Below are 25,150 nucleotides of genomic sequence, written 5' to 3'. Positions count from 1 at the left end.
CAGATAAAAAAAAATAGAGAGGGTAGTTTGTCGTTAGCAATACACTAATAATTGTTAAGCAATATTGTCTCACTTATTTAGTTTATGTTCTGAAAGAATTTATATTAGGGTGATAATTTATTTAGGATGATATTGAAATAAAATTTTAATTATTATAATGATATAAGTAAATAACAGTCAATTTAAAAAATTAAACGACACATAAAATAAAAGAGAAAATATTTTTTTATTACCATAATTAAATTCTTTGGCTTTCAAATAACATTCTCTGCAATCATGTAACCGAGTGTATATTTGATATTAATATCATAATAGAATTATATATGCAGAGTTCTTAATATCATTTTAAATTTTCTACATTATTTTTAAGTTAATATTTTTTATTTCAAAAATAATTAAATATATCAGATATGAAACTTTGTAATAAAAATTGATTGACTAAATTATTAAAATATATTTCATAAATAATACAAGATAGAGTGCCAGTATTATCATAACTCAAATTAATATTAATAATTTCGGATTAATATTATTTTCCTTGATTAAATATTCCATTAACTTACCTTTGTTTAATCTATTTAAATCGTACTTATTTTCTTTCTAGTTAATATCAAAGTATAAATATATTACTGAATAAAACATCAAAAGTTATCATTCATGGAAATGAGACTTGATTAATTATTTTCTTTTCTTTTCTCAGTTCAGTTATTTGTTCTACCTTTTTTCCCTGTATATTTCTTTTCTTAAAAGTTTTAATTTCTTTTTATATACATTTCTCCAAACTTTTTTCTTTCACTTTATTTTTTATCAGACAATCTAAAAATTGCCACAAGTTTTACTTCTTTTCTTTTTTCTTAGTTTTTTAAAACTTTCTTTCATGAAAGAAACGCAAAAATCAGAAAATTCAACAAATAGTCAAACTGATTGAAAGTGAGACCTACATCAACATTCCAACTCGATATTAGCAAATAGATTAAATATCCGAAACCAAAATCACCTTTAAACAATATTTCAGAAATGAAAAACTTAATTAGAATCATGCTGGCTAGAAAATAGAATTCAAAATTTTGGAAATCAGCAGTGCCAGAAAAAATCCATAAAAAAGCACTTTCCTTCATGCGAAATCAGGTTAAGGCTCTTGAGAAAAAAGACTTTGAAATGTTCTACTGAAGAAAAATAGATCATACAATTCTTATGCTCCAAATAAAACTGTATAATTTCAATGTTCTCTGATATCAAAATGTAATATACAGGTGAGAAATTGGAACGGAAAAATTTGTAAATCTCACCTTCCAACTCTTGGCTTAGTATATTATCACTAGGAATTACCAAGTTTCTTATAGCAACAACTAAATGTTCTCTCGGGTAAAAGAAGAGGTGAGGGATAAATAGACTTAAGGCTCAAAAATTAAAAAAAAAATAGAGGAAATGAAAACCTGCAACTAGCACCCTTCAAAATCGTTAGTACAAAATCTCCACCAAAAACAGTTACTAATTTCCTTTCTCATTCTTTGGCCGCATTTTTATTTACACTTCAGATCTGGCCAGTGTTCATTCATACTTCCCTGGATCTGAGCACATCATGTGTGAACATCAACATTATGGCACCAAGAAAATGTTTTCCAGCCTAAAAATTAGAGTTCCAATTGATCTGCGCAGGCTGAGGTTGCTGGTAAGATCCTGAAGGGGGCCCTACAGTTTCAACAGGCCCAGCCACAGCTTGAGACTGTTGCAAAAGTGTTGAAGGTGAAGCTACAGTCTGCCCTGCTTGATAGATACCAGCAAATGCTCCATGAGCAGCCTGTGATGGGGGAAAGGTGAGATGTTGCCCCTGAGGGGTAAGGTTATACAGAGAATTAACTTGCAAACTGGATATGTCTTGGCCTGGAGCAGGTATCCACACTGCAGAGCCTTCACTCTGCAACAAAAAAGTATAAAACCATACAAGTTTAGTGATTACAGAAATCCAAGAATTTTGTTTCATGGGAGCACAATAAAAAGGACATACATCGATGAAACCAACCTAACAAAATAAGATTGATACTGTAGAAAGGAAGGGAATAGAAAATGAAACAAAAATTCCTGATTTATCAAGAAATAAGCATGGGTGAAATAAAAGATCATTAATAAGGAAATAAACCAACCAGCTGTCCTGTTGTGTAAATCTGATTTTCCTTTAACTGCGACACAGAAAGATCTTCATTTCCAGTGGAGCTTCCGGTACTAACTGTTTGACCAGGCGCATAACCTACAGGTGGAGTGATAAATGACCCAGAAGGAATTCCAATATGAGCTGCATTTCCTGTGTTTGTTCCTGCCTTGTATTGAGGGAGTGGGAATTTGATGCCAGCTGCTGCTGGTAGATACATGTTGCCAGCTGATGGCTGTTGAGGGAAACCATTGTGGCCTAAAAATTGGTGTATGGGAGACACATAAATTGGAGGGTAATAGTGGCCATAAGGGAAGAAGTTAGTAGGGTAGGGTGGCCTGAAAATAGAAACTGACTGTGGAGACACAGGTATAGAACTCTGTAGGGGTGGAGTTGGGCTAGGGGACACACCCTGAGAACTTGCACTCTGCAATATGAACAGATAAAAGTCATAATTAAAAGAATAAATAATATACATAGTGTAGAGTTCTGTTGACCCTACATTCAATTACTAATTGATACGCATGGTAAATTTTGTTGACTTTATGATATCTTACAAGCAATACCAAAGATAATTTCTAATTGGTTGCTGGCGTAAAAACCTTTACACAACACTGCATACCCAACACACTCCAACTAAAAATAAAATAAATCTATTTTAAAAATTGGAAAAAAATGTTAAAGGTAAACTTAATTTCTAGCGTTTAAAAAGGCATACCAAATTCCTAATGATAAAAACCTAAGGCAAACAAAAAATTTCAAAAAAGAATGCACTAAGTTAATACCTTCCTGACAAGGACAATAAGCAGGAGTATGTACTCACAGAATTAGGGGGACAAAAGGTGGGGTATGCAAAGATACAAAACACACTAGAAAACAAGAGAAACCTCCACTAAAACTATTTTAAAAAATAGGAAAGTAGATTCTGTTTCCATAATTCAAAATCAAACGATGCTAATTTTCGTAGGGATAATATGTCAGATGAAAAAAGCAATTCTCCAGTTCATCAAATTCCATATAAGCCGTAAAGCGTTCTTCTACAATCAATATCAATCAACTAGCTATCTTCCAAACTGTACAAGCTTCATAAACAAACCTAAGAAAACTTTACTTTCATTACTTGCTTTGACAATTTCAACAAAGTATTGTTGTTGCCTCTGAACTGTTTGGGGTCTCTTTGGGTAATTTTCCTCATAAACAGTAAAAGAAAAATAAGAAAAAGTAAAATAAGTTTCTTCCTAAGATAAAACTAGCTTATGCATAAGTTAAAAATCTGATATCAAAGAAGCTAATATGAGAGTTTCTACTAATTAACTTATACATAAGCTATTTTTAGCTTATATAGAAGTCTATTTCATTTTCCTTTTCCTAGATGGAAAAGTTCATCCAAACAAGCCATTGATCTCTCTTGGAGATCCATAATGTGCAGTCTCATAATTTCACTTCAAATTTCTTGAGCCTGATAAGTTATTTTCTGATTGATGGCTCACAAAAGTCCAAATGTATAACTGACACTGAACTACTGGGTCATTCCTGCATAGATTCTAATTCATAAGCCAATACTGAAACCATGCATGGGTTAGGAGTTGAAATTCATGTTTTACATTGTCAATATTTGGTAAATTCAGTAAGAGAAACATCAAGGATCATAGTGTTATCCAATAAATAAAGCATCCAAGCTGATTTTCATGAGTTTACGAAGGCAACTGTAATGATAGCTACGTACTCTCGAAAAGAAACGACTGAACAATAGAAACTGCAAATTATTACTAAAGATAGTTAGGCATCATTTATGTACACATACAAATCTAGGCACATTGAAACGTAAACATATGAAGAGAAAAACCAAAGACCACCATGAAATCCAAGCATAGGGAGAAACAGTTTTAAGCAGATGAAGATATTAAGAAACTTACAACATAGTTAGGAAATCGAGAAGTATCTTGTGCCTGGGGGTCAGTTCCCTCAAATTGAACCTGCTGAGTCCCTAACATGGTGGACATGAAATTCAAACCATAGTTTTGAGGTGTTGGAACAGTTGGAAGTTGATGGACCTCAGGGGCCAACAGAACCTCCTTCTTTGGCTGATCAACCTTTGTGTCAGTACCATTTATAGAATTGCCTTCTGTATCTGGTGTCTTTTCAATCAAATAAGTTGAAGAATGTGGATAATCAAGATGATCCCCTTGTGAAGTTAATGATGCATTTTGGTTGCTACATCCAGACAAGAAATACCATTTAAAAAAAAAATACATGAACACACCATGACACAAATAATACCTTTGGTAACAGGAAGAATAATCAGTCAATTCAGCCAAAATTATTCACGAAATAATTACCCAGCCTTATGATTGCCAAAGGGATTTGAAAAAGGTATTAATATTATCTCCAGAGAAAAACTTTCTAGAACGAACTCTCAGGCAGGTTACGGTTATTCTGCTGGTGAAGAAGTTTGATATTAAAGCACAAAGCTAAGATAATCCAACCATATACATCATTTAGAAGGGTATGAAAGAAAACATAAGCATGTGTATGCACACACAGGACGAAGGGATCTGTGATTTGATATGCAAAGAAAAAACACATATGAAGCATATGAATTACAGACCTTGAAGTTGCCGCTTCATCACTCACTGGTGAAGGTTCAAGAGCACAAGAAACGTTATTGTCCCCATCAGTTCCACTGTTAGATTTTTCAGTTGGGCCAAAAGTATCAAAGCTTCCAAATGTCAGACCACTTTTTAAAGCCTCTGGTACTTGGAAATGGTTCGGAAATGTAACATGTTGCCTTAACTCTGCTGAAGATTGCACAGAAACTTCTGAAGTTGAAACCTCCGTGATATTAGCTGTTTCAGAAACATGTGTGAGCCCACCAAAAGACATTATAAGTTGATATAATTAGAGATATATTGAAAAGTACTGAGAAAAATTATAAAAATAAAAAATACACAGTTCTTGATTTTTTTAGGTTGATTCCTTCCAACATGGAACAGTATCTAAGCAATTCAAATTTGGGTATTATTATTAGCACACAGAAGCAGAACCCATACAAGTGACATGCTTATTTAAATTATAGGCTCAGTCATCCTGCCTGTCACTTAAAATGCCTTCATGAACAGTTTCAAAGGTTCTTCTCCTGATTTATGCCCTCCAATTTTCGTGGGCTTTATTTCAGTTTCTCTTCTGAAAAATTAAATTGTCCTCCATATGGTAGAATTGTTTGATAAAAAAATCAAGGAATACTTCAACTAAGACAAGAAAGTAAATTGAAGGAAATATAATATGAAGCAACCTTGTTGCTCACAAGATTCAACAGATACAAAATAAAACTTTACCTAGAGGTGGCTGGCTGCCAGAACTAGAAGATGGCCTCAATGAATCATTTGGGGATGGAGATGAAAGTTGTGAGGGCTCAGATAACCGATTGTGTTCAACTTCATTTGACTTCTGTGGGGCATTTGTTCTGCTTGATGAACCCATGGACCCAGATTTATCATTCTTGGATGCTGATAAATCATTAACTTCTTGAACAACAGGTTTATTTCCTTTAACATGAATTGGACCAGTAGATATCCGATTGCTCCCAACTTCCCTACTGATTGCACCACTGACACCAGGATGCTGGGAGACAGAAGATGCTACAACAGGATCCAAAGAGGAATGGACACCCGAGGCAGAAGTTTGAAGTTGATCAGAACTTGACAAGGACTTTCCTTGGTCGTTACTAGTAACCAAGCCAAAGGTTTGAGTAAGGGAAGAAGGTGTGGCAACAGCAGCAGCTTGAGGTTGGACATTTTCTCCATAGCCAGTGTCATTAGCAGCTGAACTACTTTTAGGTACACTAACAATGGGAGATTGACCAGCAGACACGTGAACAGACTTCCCATTGGATTGATTTGCAGCACCATGAGGTGCAACAGCTGAAACTCTACAGTTGAAGAAATATTATTTAAAAGAAGATAATCTAACAATAAAAAGAATAAACAATCATGTCAATATTAACAATGATGTATTTATCATCACATCAACAAACAACTTCATATAAATTGTACTTTAGCAATCCAGGAGTAGAATCATAAGATATTATCAAATTGAGCATGCAAGTCAAATTTCAAGCAGGCACTTACTTCTCCTGGTCATTGAAGTTGTTACTGTGCGTTTTTGTTTAACATAAAATTTTAAGCATGACTTCAATGTGAGGTTCAGTCAGAATTTTAGCCACAAAGGAAAACAAAAGTAGAGTCATTCATCAGTCTTATTTTCACTTCTTTTAGAGTCTTGCCTTGTTTATTATCAAATAAATGCCATTTATTTCCACCATACATTTTCACATATTCAGAATTAATCTGACAAAAGAAACAAATTAAAGAAAATACAAAAAAATAGCTACCTTGTAACTTGAGATGCTGTATTAGTCTTAGTTTTCTGCAAAACTGGCTGAGTAGAGGGAGCGTGACTTCTCTCTGCAATGTGATTGACTCCATTTTCCCTTCGATTAGCTAAGTTCCTCCCACCACCACCATCTAACAACAGACATTTGCAAGATGGTGAAACTGACAAACTAATAAAGTAGCAAGAAATTTGCAGATTCATATGACAGGTCTCTGCACTAAAGTGGGTTCATTGTTCTAAAAAATAAAAAGTCATGGAAAAAATATAAATGATGGCTATTGAAAGATACTTATAGTGCCGTGCTAGATTCAAAAGGGGCGTGATAGAGCTTAACAAGCAGCAAAATAAAAGCATAATTCTTAATATTATGATAAAAATGTCTCAGTAACAAGTTACTGAGAGGGAAACACCACATAGTACTAATATCTCGAAAAAATGACTGTCTTCAAGAAGAATTTTCCTTTGGAGAACAATAGCTTCCAGGTGACCATATGTGGAAATGAATATCCATTATTGAAGAGACAAAACAAAACTAATGATAAAGCCCAAAGTCACTAAAAAGGTGGGGAGATTGTACCAGGAAAGTTAGGGGAATATCCTCCCGAAGAACCCCTTCCCCACCTCCCTTGTCCACCTTGCTTTATCCTAGGCTCATCAGAAACCCTGCTGCTCAATCCCTGAAACAATAAATTTAACTCAAATCACTCAGGCCCATAAAAATCATTAAGGAGAGAAACATGGGGCAATACACGTTTACTTATAACACGATATAAAGAATTACAGAACACATAGATAAAAAGAAACATTTTCATAAGCAACTGCAAAACAAGACCCAAGTCATTTTACTCAGCAAATAATATTATTGCATGATACCACACATCATAACAGGCAGGAAACACAAACCCAAAGTAACCAGACCTACTCAGACATTCAAACCCATAGCAACCGACCTATAAGAATCTCAACATGAAGTTTGCCAATCACAGTGCTCATAAGATGACAGAAAGGCAACTCATGACACATTGAGAACTTCTGCCCAGCAGCTCACAAAAATCAAGAAAATGAATACACTTCAATTTACTGGATAAACAGATAAAAGATTTATCAACTTCAATTGATCCACTCAATGGCAGAAGTAGTAGATGCCCCGGCCTAACAGGTTAGGGCAAACAAACCAATCTGTTTCAACAACTAAACTTTCAAGAGCAGTAATAAACCAACTGAAATACAAAAGCAGAGGAAGTAAGGAGGGGGAATCTTACCTCCTTCTTTCGGTCACGTCTCCTTCGCACCTCATGAAAAGTATCTGCGAACAAAAAACAAAAACTCAACATTAAAAAAAAAAAAGAGAGAATCTCAAAGATGCCAAAAACACATTTCTTTTCAAGAAATCCTAAATGATTAGGAAGCGTAGATACAGTGCTGAAACCATTCACTAAGCAACACGTGTGAGCGAGAGCCAGAGAGATACCATTAAACACATAAACAAAACCCTACAAAAACAACTTTAGGATGTCAAAAACTCCTTGCTCCCAAACATTGAACAGCTAAAAACCAAACTTTCAATGTCGAAAGAGGCACCCAGAACTCCCCTCAACTCCCAACAAATCAAAAAAGCTAACCAGCAAAATAAAAGAACTTAAATTAAAAGAAATTGACAAAACTGGAACTCAACTCGGGAAAGCACCTCTAACTGAAAGTGAAGCTCAGAAAAGTGGGAAGCAGTGTCCCCATTCGTGGATGAAGAGAAAGAGTAGGAATCGAGAGAAAGGAGAAAGAGAGAAAGTGGATCGAGAAGAGAAGAAAAGAGGGAAAAGTAAAGGGACCTAAATAGAGAAGCTTCTGAGCGGTTTCGTTGGGATCCATGGAGCATTCGCGTAGGACGGCGTAGATTTCATCGTCGGTGTGCTGTTTTCCGGTGATCTCGCGGATGTCTTGGATGATTTTGCGTACATTGTTTGGGATCGGAACCCTAAAAGTGGAAGAGCCACCACCGCCGCTCATCTTTGTGTCTGTAAGACAGCAACGAAGGAAGAAGGGACACTCTCTTTGTTCCTCAGACTTATTATTACAACACAAACACAAACACAAACACAACACACACACACTTACATATTATTTACTTTGAATCATTAATATACGCCAATTCCATTACTGTTCCTGTGCCTCTCTTTTTTATTTTAAATTTTAATAATAATAATAATAATAATAATAACATCTTCATAACATAACTAGGGTTTTCTTTGCCACACCGTTTCGTTTTTTTATTATTATTAAAACACCATCCCAACCCACCATTTACAAACACTTTAATTTAAATATTATGTTCAATATAAATCTAAGTAAACTCTTTTTCCACATTTTTGTAAATATGAAATCTGTTTTAATTTACTAGTTCTAGTACTTTTTCACCAATTTTTTATTAAATAATTGTGTCCATGCTAATTTTTCTAGTCAGATTTATTATCCATTTACTCAAAAAAAAATATGATAAAGAAAAGTGTGACAAAGTTTTGTATAAAAAGTTTGTTTAAGCTTGGTTTGATTTCGGAGAGATTAATAGTAAATTTTAACGGTATCGGTCGAGTTCGTACGATACTTGGAGGTCTGGCATCCGGTCAAAGACCAATCGATATGATTGATATGATCGAAATTATTACACCTAAACAAAGGATGAACGAGTCAATGGTCAAGCACTAGGTAATACACTCTTAATCATGGTACAAAATCCTAATCTGATTCAATGACGAAGGGTTCATGATAATCATATAAATAGACACAAATTCCAAGAATCAGGTGTGTCATCATTCAGTGTACTAATAGCACCGAGCAGTGAACATCGGAGTTTTACTTAAGCGTTATAGTGTCTTTTGCAGGTATCATCCGAATCCAGAATTCACGAAAACAAAGAGTAGAGAAGCGAGAGGAGTAAAGAGATCATTAAAGTAGAAAGAAACAAAGGTAGACCGATCGAAAAAGAATACAATCGCTCTTTTAATTTCCAACCTCGTTCGAAAAAAAAAACAAAGTAATTTTCTTTTATTTTCCTTTTTTTTATCAGTTTTGGATTTTTTTTAATTAGTTTGAATCTTAAATATAATATTGATAACTCTAATTCATTTCCACCATCAAATATAAAATAATATATATATATATATATATATATATATATTTTTTTTTTGTATGGATAAAATTAAGCATTCAACTGAAAAATTTACAGTATACAAATATTTTCCATAAACTAAATCAAAGGCCATGATTTAATATATGATGTTTAACAATTTAATATATATTAACTTTCAATAATTATATTGTTTCAAGATCGTGAGTTTTTTTTTTCGAAAAAGAATTATTATTTTTTGTGTGAACAATTATTAAAAATTATGAATCTCATGTTTTAATGCTTTTATTAAAATATATTAAGAGTTGCTGTTCTCAACTACATTTCTAATCTTTTAAGTTAGTGGTCCAACTTACTTAAGCAACATGTATTATTTGATTAAGTGAGAGAATAGATTTTTTCTTCTTTGTATTGTTTAACACTTTTAGTTACTTGTTTATTTAAGCAAGGAAAATGAATAGTGGCTCCATGTATTTCACATGAAGGAAATCACAAATTCCAAATCCACACTAATCAATAATCACTCGCAATCTAAATTTAAATAAACAATAAATTTAATTTATCTATTTAAATACATTAACTCCTTAAATATGCCTATTTAAACTAATTAACTTCTTAGAAAAGAAGAAAAAAAAAAGGAAGAAAATATGTCCATTATATAATAGTTTTTTGCCAAACTTTAACCAATTCTTATTAAGATTGCATCATCCTATGTACAAAACAAACTCAGATTAATTATAATACCAAAAGCATTGAAAAGGTGTTTTTTTTACCACTCTAAGAGACAATTATGACACTAAGAAAATATTTTGGACAAATCTCTAACTTTTAGGAAGTGTGTTAAAACAAAATAGGTTAAAAAAATTGAATTATAATTTAAATTTTATTCATAGTACTTTAATTACAAATAGGTTTTGATAATAAAATAAGTAAAAGTATAAACTCATCAATCTCGTTAGAATAGACTCTACATGATTTTGACATCATATTAAGAAACCCTATAAACAATATAATTCATAATGTGAAGTTTTGACTGACTTATACACTATGAAATATCATTATCTCTAGTCGGTATGAGATTTCTAACACATTTCCTCATGCCAACTTATCAGCTCATGCGTGAAACTGTATATCATGGATGGTTTAAAAGCAGATGATCTGGTAAGCAAACAAACTATTGTTATGATAAATTTTAAATAGCTCTGGTACTATGTTAAAAAGTATTAAAATGTGAACTTTAAATTTAAATAAATCTTATAAAATCAATTTTATAAAGTTGAGTTAGAGTTAAAATTAATTTTTTAATATATATTTATTTATTTTTAATAATTAAGATGTATGATAATTATTGGTATTAATATATATTTATTTATCTATAAATAACTCCTTATATATCTTTTAAAAGATAAAACTCTTATAAGATAAGTTTTGAAAAACAAATAATATATTGAATACACTGATTAACCAATCCTTTCAATGACTTGAGATCAAACTATTAACTAATAATTTTTATTTAAATGAAAAAAATATTACAATGACCAAACATCATTCCTCTAATCATAGATCTGAAAAAATTGTTAAAACTACAACGAAACACAAAATTTCAAACACACACAAAAGATATAATTATTAATTATAAAAATCTCAACATGGTTTTGAGAAAAAAATGTGAAGCTAAGATTAATCAAGAAAAAAAAGATATAAGTGAGATTAATTTTTTGAATGAAATATAATAAATATGAGGGTATTGCATATTGGATCCTCACAGAAGATGCAATAGAAACAATTATTGACAGTGACATATTTTAAGAATAAGTTAAAAGCAATAACTGAACATGCACTCATCTCTCATCAAAACTAAAACAGAGAATACCAACAAACCTCTGAAACTCCATTACTTTTTCTTCCATTTTTATACACATCAATTATTCCTCCACTTATTTTACAAAAAATATAAAATTTTATAAAATAATTTTATAATATTTTAAACTTCCTCTTCTTCTTTTTATCTATAAAATAATTTTTAAAAAATTATTAAGATTAACTAAATCATGTTGTTAATAATTCAGATTTATACCCACTTGTATAATTTAATATAAAATATGATTTTTTTAATCGTGAGATCTCCAATAAATTACCTAGTTTAATATTTATTGATTAACCCATAAAATAGCTTTATCAAATGCTTGTGATTATAAAATATTGTTTACTAACTTATCACCTTAATAAAATAATATATTATGCATACTGATATCTCCTCGTAACAACGTCCAAATATTAAAATCTAGATAAAGTGTTTGACCAAATCAAAAATTAAATAAGGTGTATTGTTTTTATTTGTCCCAAATCATGAATTTGTGGATTTCTGTGAAATAGTATTAGAATTAAATAAGATACGATATAATATAATGATAACTCAAATTTAAAGATTGCGAAAAACATTGGTTGAAGAAACATTCTATTTCACATTGTGCCAATAAGATAATACAAAATGTGTTTCATTGCTTTCTGTTATTATCAATAAGATGTAAAAAATAATAATTACAGTGATAGTGTACTACTACCAATAATAATAATAATATTGGAGGATGATAAGTGATGAAACATAGAGAAAATATTGTAATATTTTTTTTTAATTTTTAAATCCAATTCTTCATTGAAAATAAGTACACTAATTAACGTAAATTATCACATCCATGAATAAAAGAAATGTAGGATTACGATAATCCTCTTATATTAGTGAATAGTAAAGGTTAACCTAATAATTAGGATTGTTTCTTCATACACCTCCATAATTTCTTATGACACCCCATGCTTTTTATGGATGTAAAAATTCCAGATTATAGAATATAAAAGATGTTTTTCCAAATTCTATGAGTTTCTTTAAAAATTATGGTATTCGGATTATAGAATCTCTCCGGAAATAATTTTGCAATTTAAAATATATTTTTTAAGAACAAAATATCTTTTGTCTGAACTATCTGGTGTTATGGAGGTGCATAAAGAAACAACCTTAATTAAGTTTCAAATAGTAAAATACTTCCATTTTCTTTTTGCAGGCCTACCTTTAAAGGCTGCTTCTTCCTGCACCTCCATACCTTCTTTTGTCACCCCCATAAATTTTTCGTATTCCAAAAATACTCTTTTTAATATTCTGGATTACATAATCCAGAAGTATTTTTCTAGATTCAGAATTAGCTTCCGGATTATGTAATCCAGAAGTCTTTTGTGATTAGCTTCCGGATTACATAATCCAGAAGTCTTTTCTATACATAAGATTAACTTTCGGATTATGTAATTCAGAAACTTTTTTTTCAAATGTGTTATTAGCTTCCGGATTATATAATCCAGAAGTCTTTTCTAAATATGAAATTAACTTTCCGGATTACATAATTCATAGGCTTATTATTTCAAATTCAAGGGGATGGCACAAGAAGGTACGGAGGTGTAGGAAGAAAGAGTCACCTTTTAATAGACCATGGCCCGTGTAGTAAATGGGCCCAAGCCCAAGAACTACTGACCCAGGCCTGACAAACCTCAGTTACTGATAACGATTGCTATTGCAGCATTGCATAGGATACGACGTCGTTAAAAGTTGTGGCGGAGTGCGAAGTCCACAACAGTTGATACTAGATTGCTTCTGCGTGTGTTTTGTGTTTGACATTGAAACAGAAGAAGGAAACAGAACAGAACAGAAACCTTAAACCTTTGTGTCGAGAATCTCAGCCATGGGTAGCAACGGATTGAGGTACGAGATCGCACAAAACGCTTATATCAAACTCGTGCTTCACTCCCTCAAACACCCAACCTCCGCCGTCAACGGCATCTTGATCGGTCGCATATCCCCTTCCAACGACGTCGTCGAGATCGCGGATGCTGTCCCTCTCTTCCACTCCCACATCCCTCTTCTTCCCCAATTGGAGATATCTCTCATTCTGGTTCTCTCTCTAGGGCTTTTTGCATTGATTTTATTTTTTCATTCAGCTCTGATCCCATATGCTTATTTACAAAATTACTCACAAAGATGTATGCTTTCTTACTCAACAAGTGAACTAGTCAACTGGGCTAATATTTTTTTCTTCTGGGTGTCTGTTAAATTTTCCCTTTTTCTGAAGTTTTCTGATTTTTCTTTTTTGCAATCACACTTTTTTTTTGTGAGATAGATAGAGGAATATTTTTCTGCGAAAGGGTTGAACATAGTGGGCTATTTTCACGCGAATGAGAGATCTGATGACAGTGAGCTTGGTAGTGTGGCGAAGAACATCGGTGACCACATATGCCGCTACTTTCCCCAAGCTGCCGTTCTATTGGTCTGTTGTTGCATTTTTTTTTTAGTTTTTGCTAATTATTTGTTGAATTTACTTTTAGTTTTGGCTAATTTTGGTTTTACTTATCTCTTTTTGCTCATCATCTTTCTGTTCCTCTTCAATTATTTGCAGTTAGATAACAAGAAGCTTGATGCTTTGAAAAAGAGTAAGGAACGTAGTGCCATAATGCAGGTTAGCGATTTTATTTAATTTCTAAGTGTTATACGATCATTGTGTTTATCCACTCTATGAATTGTAATTGGGCTTCTTTAGATAATATAGAAACCCTGATGTCAATCTAAACATAGAAGTATACATACCCAAGCTTATTTGTGAATGAACTATAGAATTCCTTTCTAATGATGGAATCACGAAAACCTATGAACTTGTTAGAATATAAACCTTTTGGATAAACTTATAATTAGTTATTATAGAAGAAAATAAGGAGGTAAAATGAATTGAGCTTCTCTCATAAGATAAAATTGGCTTATGCATTTCAACTTTTATGGAAGTTTTCCTATGTAACTTTTTCAAAAGCTATGGTCAGGACTTGATTTTAACTAATGGGAGAAGTTCAATTGATTTTAGTTTCTTACTGCCTTCTCTTGTAAGTGTTTGTGAATAACTTTATCCAAACAAGACCGAAGTTCTGTAGTTCACTTTAGCACTGGAGAATTAGCTTTTTGCTTAAGTTTTTTGGTCTCCCTGTCCTGTTTTGGGGACTTATTTTGGTACATCAATCTCTTTATTTTTACAAAACTGCTGTACCTAAGAGCTTAACTTGAAATTGGTGGTTTTTATCTTGATGTGTGGGTTTTCATGGGTTGTATTGGTGTATAAACATTGTGGAGCTCAGATTGGATGCAAGAATTCAAGTTTCTGTTGAATGTTGTGATCCATTTTCTCTTGTTTTTTCGTAAGTCAAAAGAGAGGAATATTCATTTTTCATCTGCAACATACTGCAGCATATTTGGGAACTACTCTTTGGGCGAGAGATTTTTTTTTCCAAAGTTCTGAGGGAAGCTAGCAAAAAGCAATTATTTCTCTAAGCTAAGCTAAACCAAACTTTTACTAAGATTTATCCAATTTAAAGACTGGGGAATGAAATAATAATGCTGTGTAATGTGCACACTTTGCATGACTATAACCTCAAAGGTCTAAAGCTTCATCCAACATTTGCACTAATTACAAACGATTCTTGTTATTTGTTTCTTCTAGTTACAAAATTAAGGGTTCATTCAGAAAGCAACCTTTTTTGTTATAAAAGAAGACCATTATGTACATGATTATGGTTGCAAGAGTTTATGATATATGGCTCCCTCAATATAAAGAGACGCCTTTTGGTTGGTTACATTAACCAAGATTACCTTTTTCTTATGGTTTAGCTTTATGTTAGGGATACAAATAAGAACTGGAAGTTGGTTCCATCAGATGCGAACAACCGGTTTTCCCTCAGAGAGCCATCAGCAAATGTAGTCTTATTGGACTATATTGCAACTGAGAAGTGGAATGGAATTGTAGATTTTGATGATCATCTTGATGACATTAGCAAGTGAGTGCTTTTGCCTTGCATCACTGCTTTCTTCCCTAGCATTTTATTTATCTGTGCAGCTATAACTGACTTTTTTTTTTTTTTTTTTTATAAAAACTTTCATGTTAGGTATAACTATGCAACTATAACTTATGCAATATATATTGTATTTTTTACAGGGATTGGCTAAACCCAGGGCTCTTCAACTGATCCCAGCACTTGTTTCCATTTTGCTCGATTTACATTGCAAGTGACCATGTTCAGATTTGTTTATGCTGGATTCTCAACAATGAACAATTAGAGACTATATTTTGACCTTAGGGAAGTTGCTTCATTAAGTTTTTTCAGTTGTATAAGCAGGATATTTACCACCAGTTCGTAAAGGATTTTGGTTGCAGAGCAATTTTTTCTTTCTTTCTTGGATGTAGGTATACTAGAGTGGAGTTTTTTGTTTGTTTGTTTTGCCTGCGAGTTGTGACGATCTGTGTTTCTTGGTATAAATAGGAGTTTGAAAACAAAACCTGTTCTGACGAGATGGGATTTAGTTTGGTTTTCACCTGTTTTTTAAAGACTCTTGTTTTTTTAAAGACTCTTATATAGCTGAAGTGATGAATTTATAAATAAATATATATAATAAAAGATAAGTTTAGAATTAAATAATATAAAAAAATTAAAATAATCGTATTAGTATTTATAATGCGATTGGATAAAAAATACTAATTGTTAAGATTAACTTCTCTTACGACAGTTTTATTTTAAAAAAAAAACAGAAAATGATTGTTTATTTGATCAGGTTAAAGTAGTAGGCAGAAAAGTGTTTCCTATTTAAAAAATAAAATAAAAACTCAAATTATTAATATTATTATTATTATTATTATTATTTATAGTAATAATATTTTTATTATCAATAATAATATGAAAATAAATTTTGTCCGTGGTTATAAGTGTTATATTTATCCATAGAATCTAGGTTCGATTGTCCAACGAATAAATTGTTAATAATAATAATAATATAGTTGTATTTTTATATTTTCACATTTTAAAAATGTTATCTACGATTCACGGATTAATGTAGTGAATAAATAATTTTATAATATTTGCCTAAACATAATATTTTTGCTTTAAATTTTAATAAATACTTAATATTTTTGCTTTAAACTTTAATAAATTCTTAATATTTTTGCTTTAAACTTCAATAAATACTTAATAAATGTTGACTGTTATCATATTTTAAGCAACAATTTTAAAATTTTGTCGTATAAAAAAAACCCATTGCTTATTGCCCCATTTTTTATTGTTGTCTAATATTTTTGTATTCTTGTTGTAGTGATAGTTTCACAAAAAGAAACCGGATGAAATTTTTCTTTCGGAATTTACAACTAAAAACCGATGAAAAATTAATCGAATAGATTCAAATGTTTTTATGTCTTTTGAAATTCACTTTAAAACTTTAAATCGAAGTGATGCAAGTAGCAAGTAGATTTGTAGCGGTGGCAATGAGGAAAATTGAAGCTGAAGCAAAGTTATTGGAACAAGTTTGATTGCATATATAGAAGGAAGGAATTCACTAGAGTAGATTTTGAATACAAATTTTGTTGCATAACAATCTGTACAGCTTGTTCAACTTGGTATTGGATTGGTTTCTACAATGGAAAGGAGATCGAAAATATGGAGAAATAGCAGAAGACAGATTGTATAAACTAAGAGATGAGAAGAACATGGATGATGGGTGTCAGAGTGTAGGGCACCCAGGAGCAATTACGCCTGGAGCTGTAGGACACTTGGCCAAAGGACAGTGGTCAGCGTCTGCACCCCACCAGGCTGGTCCTAAATTGTCATAACTTTGGAGGGCAAAGTAGAGAACCACACCCATGAAAGCAAGTCCAGCGTCTAATGCAGCTGAGAGAATGTATGTGTGACGAGCCCACCAAGCTTTGAACTTGTAGTAGACGAAGAAATTGAAGAAGATTCCAACCATTCCCCAGGTTGTATAGTTCACAGTTCTTGCTGGTGGAATACCTCCAGCACCAGCAATGATGAGGGGCATGTTGATGAGTTCAATCCACTTTTGGTTGGGGTATTTGCGAGCAAGAATCCACACTGGAACAGGAAGAACTGCACCAATGAGGAAAAACCAGTTCATCCCCGGGTAAATGCCATCCTTGGTGAACATTCTCTTTGGACCCACCACTCCCCATATGATTGAAGCATTGTAGAACACATCGTCACCAGGGCATTGCCATGGACTATTATCCGGCAACTTTGTTTGATCACAGATGTTTGGAACGGTCGTCAGAAGCCACCATGCTGTGCCAAAGTACACACCTGAAGCAACTATGGTACCAACCAACTGCACACAAAACAACAAAAGAGTTTAAGTTAGATATGTTTTATGTATGTTTTGAAACCATGCACCGTCTAATCCTCTCCTACCTGCACTATGAACATGGATTTTGGAGGGATTTTCATGTAGTGGCCTAGTTTGAAGTCTCCAAGGAATCCTAGTGCCTGTGACATGCTGATGTAGCCGTAAGTCTTGAAGGCTACATTGGCAAGTGGCTTCCCGGGGTAAAGGTACCCGATTATTAACTCTGTAATCACGTTGAGCCCGGCTTGCTGCAAAACAAGTTACACTCTGTGGTGAGAAAAGACAAAACTTTGAAGCAATGGAAACTGTAAAAATGTTTGTTCTACTATGGACTTTACCATGTTTGTTGTTGCTTGAATTACCCCAATTGGCAAAGTGAAAACCAACGCAATAACAAGAGACAGTAGGACTCCCCACCACGGCAACTGAAGTTGCTTGCCAAAGCCTTCACAAGTTATTAGGGCCACAACTACCATTAGAACCAAAATGCTCACAAACCACCACTCGGGTACTTGTTCATAGTTTTTCTTCATAAGTCTGGTGTGCACATCTCCGAATCCTTTTTCTCTCAGTGCAGATGTTGTCTTCTTCCACATCTGAACAATCGTTCTGCCAAACACATACAGTTACAAGAAAAGTTAGATGATTTATACACTTGGGATATTTTATCTCAGTAATAAAATCCAACCTTTGATAGGAGAAGTTATCATCCATGCATATGATACTAAGATAAAACTTAGATACAATTTTAAGTATAGTGGTATATTAAGTATTTAAGCTTTTTCTCAAACTAAACATAACTTACTTTCCATGGAAGAGAGCAACATGCGAAATAGTGGCGGTGAGAGTTGCAAAGCTCAATCCGTAATCGAATGCAAATGTGATACTAAGATAGAGCTTGCTGTAATTGTTGTAATTATCCATATTGATGTCAAAATTTGCAGCATTCAGAATCCTTGTGACATTATATTTGGCGCCAGTGGAATCAAACGTTTTAGAACTGATGATGGGGAACTTTTTGGCATCATATACGTTGTTCCAATATGAAATGGGAATCAGAACATACATAAAGAGCACAAATCCAACCAGAATGTTGATGATGGCAAAGCCAGGAACAGCCAAAGGGGTCCCCAAAAAGCCAGCCACTGTGTTCCAGTCCAGGCCAAATGAACCAATGCCAAGCCCCGTGATACCCGAACCAATTTGTTGAGCAAGGATGGACTTTTTCCAAACCAAGCAAACCCATGAGATTGTTGCTAATCCTGGGAACAAATAACCTGGAATAATGTAATAAGCAAAGCTGGAAACAAACACCAGCAAAAAGAATTGCAGCCTTGTGTTTCCTCCTTTAGGCCTTTTCTCTTTTTCATGGAATGCCCTGCCATTCAACAAATTCATAACTCAATCACCATAATATAAAAATAAATAAAATAAAATGAAACACTTCAGTAGATTTCAAGCCACTATCTCTTCAGAATAATTTATCAGTAGACGTGTTAATACATAATATTAGCTTTAATATAATAATAATCTCTTTCATTACCATTAAAAGACAAAATGCATAAGTCACCATGAAAAGATAATAAAATACCTGAATAAAGACACCTGGACAAGGTTTGAAGGCCACCACATGTACGGTGAATCCACCAGGAATTTTCTGAAAATGCCAGCCCATCCATAACCAAGCATCTAAAAATTCAAGGACAAGAATTAGTAGCCTAACCAAAATTTTTTGAACATGCTTGTCGTTTATGGTTAATCCTCTTAAACGTGTAAAACAATTATCAGATTCCTGTATTTCATTTTTACCCCTCTTTGTCTGTATTCTTCCCCTCATCTCAGTCACATGTTTTATGCAATTTAACAATTTCTCTCTCTATTCCTTCCACCCACCATAGACACCACTATCTTTTTTCAACAAAAAGGTGTTACTTTCAACAACTGAATCAATTAATAATCACTGTTCACCTGGGTGGATAACGCTAGCAGGAAAGCAGCAACTGGGTGGATGTTCCTGTGGTAGAAAGCCTTAACAATCGTGATAATGTTGATGGCATAAACACCACTAGATCCAGCACTGGCAAAGATGGTGATAAGAGCATGCTCCTTCAAGTTGAAAGGACCAGGGTTCATGGAGAAAGACCAGTTGGTGAAAGGGAGAGTAAAAACTTTGGTTGGAAGTGTTCTGGCCATGAGTTTCCCAAGAGGGAGAGAAATAATCTGTGCTGACACAGAAGAAATGGAAAGAGGGGTGGTTCTGTAGCCGAAGAACTGGTTGATGAATGCAAGAACAATGCATGAAGCAAGTCCCAGAGTCCATGTCCTGAATGTCAGCACAGGCTGCGTAGGGTCGTCGGTTATTGGAACCGTCAACCTCACCTGCTCAATCGGAGAGTCATCCACCTCGTCGCTTTCCTCTGCAAAAACATTCACTGTTTAATCAAAAACAAACATACATACATACAAACAAAGCCGCAACAACGGATAAGAATGTTAACATGTTTCACCACTTTTGGTTGCATTCACCAGAATGTTTTTGCTAAACAATTACTGTCTCATATAACTTCACAATCTTTTTGGAAAACCCTCTTGAATGAGGACCGACAAAAAAACCCCAACACAACACTGCAGAGCAGTATTTGTTTGTCACCAAACAATTTTGTGCCAACACATAAAAAATCATTGAAAACCATTCCATTTTTTTAATTTTTTTTTTCTGATTGTGTAATGCAACTTCATGCTCAAAAATCAACCATATCCTTTAGCAAATAGTTGGTGGTAACACCATGTGCTCTCTGTTATGGCATTGACATGGAATAAAACATTAGCATGAATGTTGAACTTATACCAGAAGAACAATTATGTAAAGTTTGTATACATTTATAAATAATAAAATATTTTAATTTTTAGTTGATATGGGATTCAAATAAGTTTGTTTAGACATTGAAATGTTACCAGATATGACGAGTTTGGAATGGTGTTTATTGTCCTGAAGCTCATCCATTGGAGAGGATCTGCTTCTGAAACTGTGGATAGAACTTTGGACTCTCTCTTCTCTCTCTTCTCTGTCTTCTTTTGATTCCTCGTTCAAACACGAGAATACTCACATTGTCGGTTTCATTTTATAGGAAGGTGTGAACTAAACCAAGCAGTTACAGGAACATGTGTCTGGCTCCAATAGCGGTGTTCATTCGTGATTGACGTAAGCATGGTGAATCGACAGACAAAAATCTCAAAATCTAAGGTTATTTTAGCAAAATCTTGTTCCTGAAACCGAGTTTTCTTATTTTACAACTTGCAGCCCAAAAATTAGTTGACTTTATGAGTTGGCCTAAGAACAGTTTCAATCTTTAATTTTTAATTAAACCATGTTATTCTTTTTCTATAATAATAGTTGATAATATTTTATATATAGGGAAACTATATATTGACACAGAGAATACATGCATCTAACATCCTAATAAATTAATATTTTAATTATTTTATTAATTTAAAATAGTATTAATAATATATTTATTATTATAAACTTTTCTTTAAAACTCTAAATAATAAAAACTAATAATATAATAATATTTTAAATTAAAAAATTATTATTATTAGAATATTAGGAGCATGATTTCTGTAAATGGTGTAAATATATCAGTTTTCTCTGTATATCTATATATTTCTTATTTAATATAAGTAGAACATTTTTTACCCATTTAGTAAAAATAGGTAAGCAACTTTTCTTCTAGTGCTATTTTATTTTTTATATTTTTGTTTTCATTATTATTAAAAAAGAAATTACTTATTTTAATTGTAGAAATTGAAATTGTTCCTCCTTTTTAAGAGTAAGTCAAATTCATTCAAAAAATGCCTCATTACTATTGGGTATCAATTTTTTTTATAATTAAAAAACTTAATTGAATAATTAGAGTCTTAGCTTAGAGTTTAATTCCAAATATGTGATGGCTTTCATTAAGTATAATTTTAATTTATATAAAAAATTATTTATTTATATAAAATATTTGATGTTATCTCACTAATCACGTTCGGAATCACTTATTTATTTATTTAGTTGCATAATAATATTTAACATGAAAATTTTTATTTTAAAAAAATCACTTATTTATCTAAATTTTTAAAAGAGAATTTTTAACAACAAATTTTTCGTTAATAATTAAGCATCATATTAACTAAAATTCTAAAACTATTTAATTTAAAAAATGAAAGATTATATATTTATGGCTTATTGCTTCATGCCTCCACGCACCCACGCTCTATCTACACGAGCAGTTAAATTAATAAAATGCATTAATTATTTTGATTGGTTATAAATTCATTCAGGAAACAAATCAATTCTTAAAATTATACTAAATATATTTATAGTAGAATACATTAATTATTTGGATTTGGTATTAATGCATTTAAGTAACAATTGAATTCTTAAAATCACATTAAACTTATTTTGAATAAAATGCATTAATTGTTTGGATTTGTTACTAATTCTTTCGAGTAACAGATGAATTCTGAAAATAATAATAAATTAATTTTGGACTAAATTCATTAGTTTTTTTGAATTTTTTTTATTAACTCATTCAAGAAACAGATGAATTCTTAAAGTTATAATAAATTGTTTACTTCTATTGTATACAAAATTATAATAAATTTAAATTGAGTAACAAGCATTAGTTATTTGAATTTATCATATTTTTTAGTAGAATGTATTATTAATTTAAATTCATTATGTAAAATTAAAAATCAATAATATCATTTAAGGTTCGATAATTTTATTGATGTTATTTTTGAGGTTTAAGTTATATTGTTATACCATTTAATTGAATATACTTGTATTTAATAAAGAATTAACTTGCTAAAATTAATACTATTTATATATAATTCTTTTAATTTTAATATTAAGCATAACAATCTACATATTATATAATATAAAAAAATATAAATTAAATAATATATTATTATGCATGTATCGATACATTTTATTTTTAAATTAAATTAAAAACTAAATATCATTGTAATAGTAATACAAAATATAATAGCAAAAATAATGTACTCTTAGATTCTTACAAGCAATTACTTTCAAATATAAGATATATCTTGTATTTATCATTTTATTTTATTCAAAAATTAAATATTTCATAAATATATAAATATAATAATAATAATACATGCTATATTAATATTTAAGATGAAATCTAAAATAAGTAAGTTATAATCATTAGATACACTAAAATTATTCAAAATCTTAACAAAAAATAAAAGGATATCTATTGGTCAAATTTTAACATCAACATCAGATAATATTAATTAAGATTCAAATAATAACAAATAAATAATTAGACTTATAAAATACATCTCTCACCATAAATAAATTAATGAGACTTAGTAATATTTGTCGAAATTGGTCATGTCACTAATTGTGGGACTCTAATTGGACCACCCACAAACATCTAATTTGAAGTTCAAGATATTCATTTTCAAAGTGCGATGATGTGTTGGAAATTTCACATCGACTAAAGATTAAATCAAATTATAATATATTGATGAAGTGCAAACCACAATCTTTATTATTGAATTTTTAAATCAAATTATATAATTTTCAAATCAATACTATTTTCAACTTCAACGTGACAAATAATTCTCTATTATAAATTTAAGATATATAAAGGTAATTATTTGTTTTCATTTTATCTTAAACTTTTTAAAATTAAATATTTTTAGTCTGTTATCAAAATAACTGTTATGAATCACACCCCCCTCACGCCGAGAGTGATATATAGAAGCTCGTGCGTGCGATAACATATTATGGACGGTGGTCGGATAGGCTCGAAAATGGCTCTGATACAATGTTATGGAGTGAACTTTAAGCCTAATTCAACCCCATAAAACCGGCTCACAAGATTGATGTTTGCACCCACTTATATACAATGAAATGTCTGTATCTCTAGTCGATGTAGGATTTCCATCAATAACATATATAAAAGTCTTTTATTCTTTTTCTTGATATGAATAAGGGAATATCTAATAAAATATTATGAAGTAAATTTTAAGTTTAACTCAACCTCATAAAACTGTTTTATAAGAAGTTTATATTCATTTATATACTGTACTGTAAAATATCTAATGTGGAATCTTCAACCTCTATATTCTAATTTCAAACACAAACAAAACTTTGAGCTTATGGAAAATAAATCACAACTAAAATCAATTGATTTCATGAGTCTATAACCTTCTAGAGGATTGAAAATTAACACTGAACTAACAAGTTATATGACAATTAGAACCCACTTTAAACACTTAAAGTTATTTTTAATAGTTATTTCTCTTTATTTTGAAATCCTTGTAACAAAAGATTTTAAGGTTAACTCAAGGATTAGATGAAACTTTCTTAGTATAATATAATATTTTTGTAATAAAAATAAATATTAATTTATAATATTTTCTCTTTTTTTCTAGCTTGTAATGCCTTATTTTGACTGGGACAAACAAAGAAAAAAATAGATAAGAAAAGCATGTAGCTTTAGTAAAAAAGTGAATAATAAGTAATTATATAATATTTTTTATTTGATAGAAATAAGAATAATAAATACTCATTCTTCGTAGGAAATTATCACTCTGATTTTATTATAACTTAAAACTCAAAAAATATGTTTCATAAAAAAAACTATTTGAAATATAATTGGAAACATTAAATATCTTCTTTTTGAGAAAATGTATAGCAACTTCTAGTCACTCTTTAATATTATATATTTTATATTAGTCATTCGGATGAATAAAATAATAATAATGTTTTATTTTGTTGATGTAACACGTTAAATTATTTTTTCAATTTCATTTTTTTTTAATTTAGTTTCTACAAGTGGAGTGTCGTAATAAATATAGGTAAAAGACAGATTATACTCTAATATACTAATTTTAGTTTTGAATTTATACAAATATAAAAAAAAATTCATACACTTCTAAGATATGAGAAATGTTGAACTTAAAATGGAACAAAAAGTCAGCATTTTGGCAGCACCCTTTTACACTTTTGATACAAACTTTAATTTCATTTAGTCAACTGCCATAAATGTGGAGAATGCCCTACAAAAGCAATTCCTTATAATAATTGGAAACATTACTTTAAAGTTATTAATTGCTTTGTCCCACAAATTTTTTTCCTTTCCGAGTTAACACATCAAAGAGTCAACTTTCCACGGATTTGTTTGGTTTATTAGGAAATATCTAAACTATTATTTGAAAGTTAAGTGCACTGCACAAGTAGTTTTTAATTCAATTTTTTATG

General features: G+C 31.4%; 3 protein-coding genes across 5 annotated transcripts; 1 reads left to right on the top strand and 2 right to left on the bottom strand.

The window, feature by feature from the left end:
* Positions 1–1,189: 1,189 nt before the first annotated feature.
* LOC137823656 (GBF-interacting protein 1-like) lies at positions 1,190–8,692 on the bottom strand. Its single transcript, XM_068628874.1, has 9 exons — positions 8,368–8,692; positions 7,804–7,847; positions 7,119–7,218; positions 6,540–6,672; positions 5,485–6,077; positions 4,758–4,995; positions 4,066–4,363; positions 2,145–2,576; positions 1,190–1,918 (listed from the first exon to the last, which is right to left on the bottom strand). Exons 1-9 carry the CDS (start codon positions 8,543–8,545, stop codon positions 1,628–1,630), a joined length of 2,307 nt encoding a protein of 768 aa, XP_068484975.1. The 5' UTR covers positions 8,546–8,692; the 3' UTR covers positions 1,190–1,627.
* Positions 8,693–13,224: 4,532 nt separating this feature from the next.
* LOC137827203 (ER membrane protein complex subunit 8/9 homolog) lies at positions 13,225–16,020 on the top strand. 2 transcript variants are annotated; one of them, XR_011083681.1, is made up of 5 exons: positions 13,225–13,600; positions 13,826–13,972; positions 14,102–14,161; positions 15,366–15,521; positions 15,680–16,020. XR_011083681.1 is itself a non-coding variant. In XM_068633434.1 (5 exons), the coding sequence occupies exons 1-5, from the start codon at positions 13,391–13,393 to the stop codon at positions 15,708–15,710; spliced, it is 615 nt and encodes a 204-aa protein (XP_068489535.1). In that variant the 5' UTR covers positions 13,225–13,390; the 3' UTR covers positions 15,711–16,020. The 2 variants fall into 2 exon arrangements, 1 of the variants encoding a protein (XP_068489535.1); XM_068633434.1 differs by having other exon boundaries at positions 15,355–15,521.
* Positions 16,021–17,048: 1,028 nt separating this feature from the next.
* On the bottom strand, positions 17,049–21,047 carry LOC137826428 (oligopeptide transporter 1-like). Of its 2 annotated transcripts, none has more exons than XM_068632386.1 (7): positions 20,824–21,047; positions 19,837–20,285; positions 19,460–19,557; positions 18,674–19,246; positions 18,207–18,477; positions 17,934–18,116; positions 17,049–17,850 (listed from the first exon to the last, which is right to left on the bottom strand). In XM_068632386.1, exons 1-7 carry the CDS (start codon positions 20,870–20,872, stop codon positions 17,233–17,235), a joined length of 2,241 nt encoding a protein of 746 aa, XP_068488487.1. In that variant the 5' UTR covers positions 20,873–21,047; the 3' UTR covers positions 17,049–17,232. The 2 variants fall into 2 exon arrangements, with proteins under 2 accessions (XP_068488487.1, XP_068488488.1); XM_068632387.1 differs by lacking the exon at positions 20,824–21,047 and adding an exon at positions 20,376–20,821.
* Between the last annotated feature and the right edge of the window lie 4,103 nt (positions 21,048–25,150).

The sequence above is a fragment of the Phaseolus vulgaris genome, chromosome 8 (genome assembly GCF_000499845.2).
Source record: "Phaseolus vulgaris cultivar G19833 chromosome 8, P. vulgaris v2.0, whole genome shotgun sequence".
Taxonomy (NCBI): Eukaryota; Viridiplantae; Streptophyta; class Magnoliopsida; order Fabales; family Fabaceae; genus Phaseolus; species Phaseolus vulgaris.
Note: the sequence above shows the minus strand (reverse complement) of the source record. Positions and strands in the feature narration are given on the sequence as shown.

Excerpts from the sequence above, each read along its gene's own strand:
- LOC137823656 (XM_068628874.1), bottom strand. The coding sequence starts at position 8,545 with ATGAGCGGCGGTGGTGGCTCTTCCACTTTTAGGGTTCCGATCCCAAAC. Across the intron at positions 7,219-7,803 it reads GACGTGACCGAAAGAAGGAG|GGATTGAGCAGCAGGGTTTC; the intron begins GTAAGATTCCCC and ends TTATTGTTTCAG. Across the intron at positions 4,996-5,484 it reads TGGCAGCCAGCCACCTCTAG|CTAATATCACGGAGGTTTCA; the intron begins GTAAAGTTTTAT and ends TTTCTGAAACAG.
- LOC137827203 (XM_068633434.1), top strand. The coding sequence starts at position 13,391 with ATGGGTAGCAACGGATTGAGGTACGAGATCGCACAAAACGCTTATATC. Across the intron at positions 13,601-13,825 it reads TGGAGATATCTCTCATTCTG|ATAGAGGAATATTTTTCTGC; the intron begins GTTCTCTCTCTA and ends TTTGTGAGATAG. Across the intron at positions 15,522-15,679 it reads CATCTTGATGACATTAGCAA|GGATTGGCTAAACCCAGGGC; the intron begins GTGAGTGCTTTT and ends TATTTTTTACAG.
- LOC137826428 (XM_068632386.1), bottom strand. The coding sequence starts at position 20,872 with ATGGATGAGCTTCAGGACAATAAACACCATTCCAAACTCGTCATATCT. Across the intron at positions 20,286-20,823 it reads TTCCAAACTCGTCATATCTG|AGGAAAGCGACGAGGTGGAT; the intron begins GTAACATTTCAA and ends ATGTTTTTGCAG. Across the intron at positions 17,851-17,933 it reads AATCCATGTTCATAGTGCAG|TTGGTTGGTACCATAGTTGC; the intron begins GTAGGAGAGGAT and ends TTTTGTGTGCAG.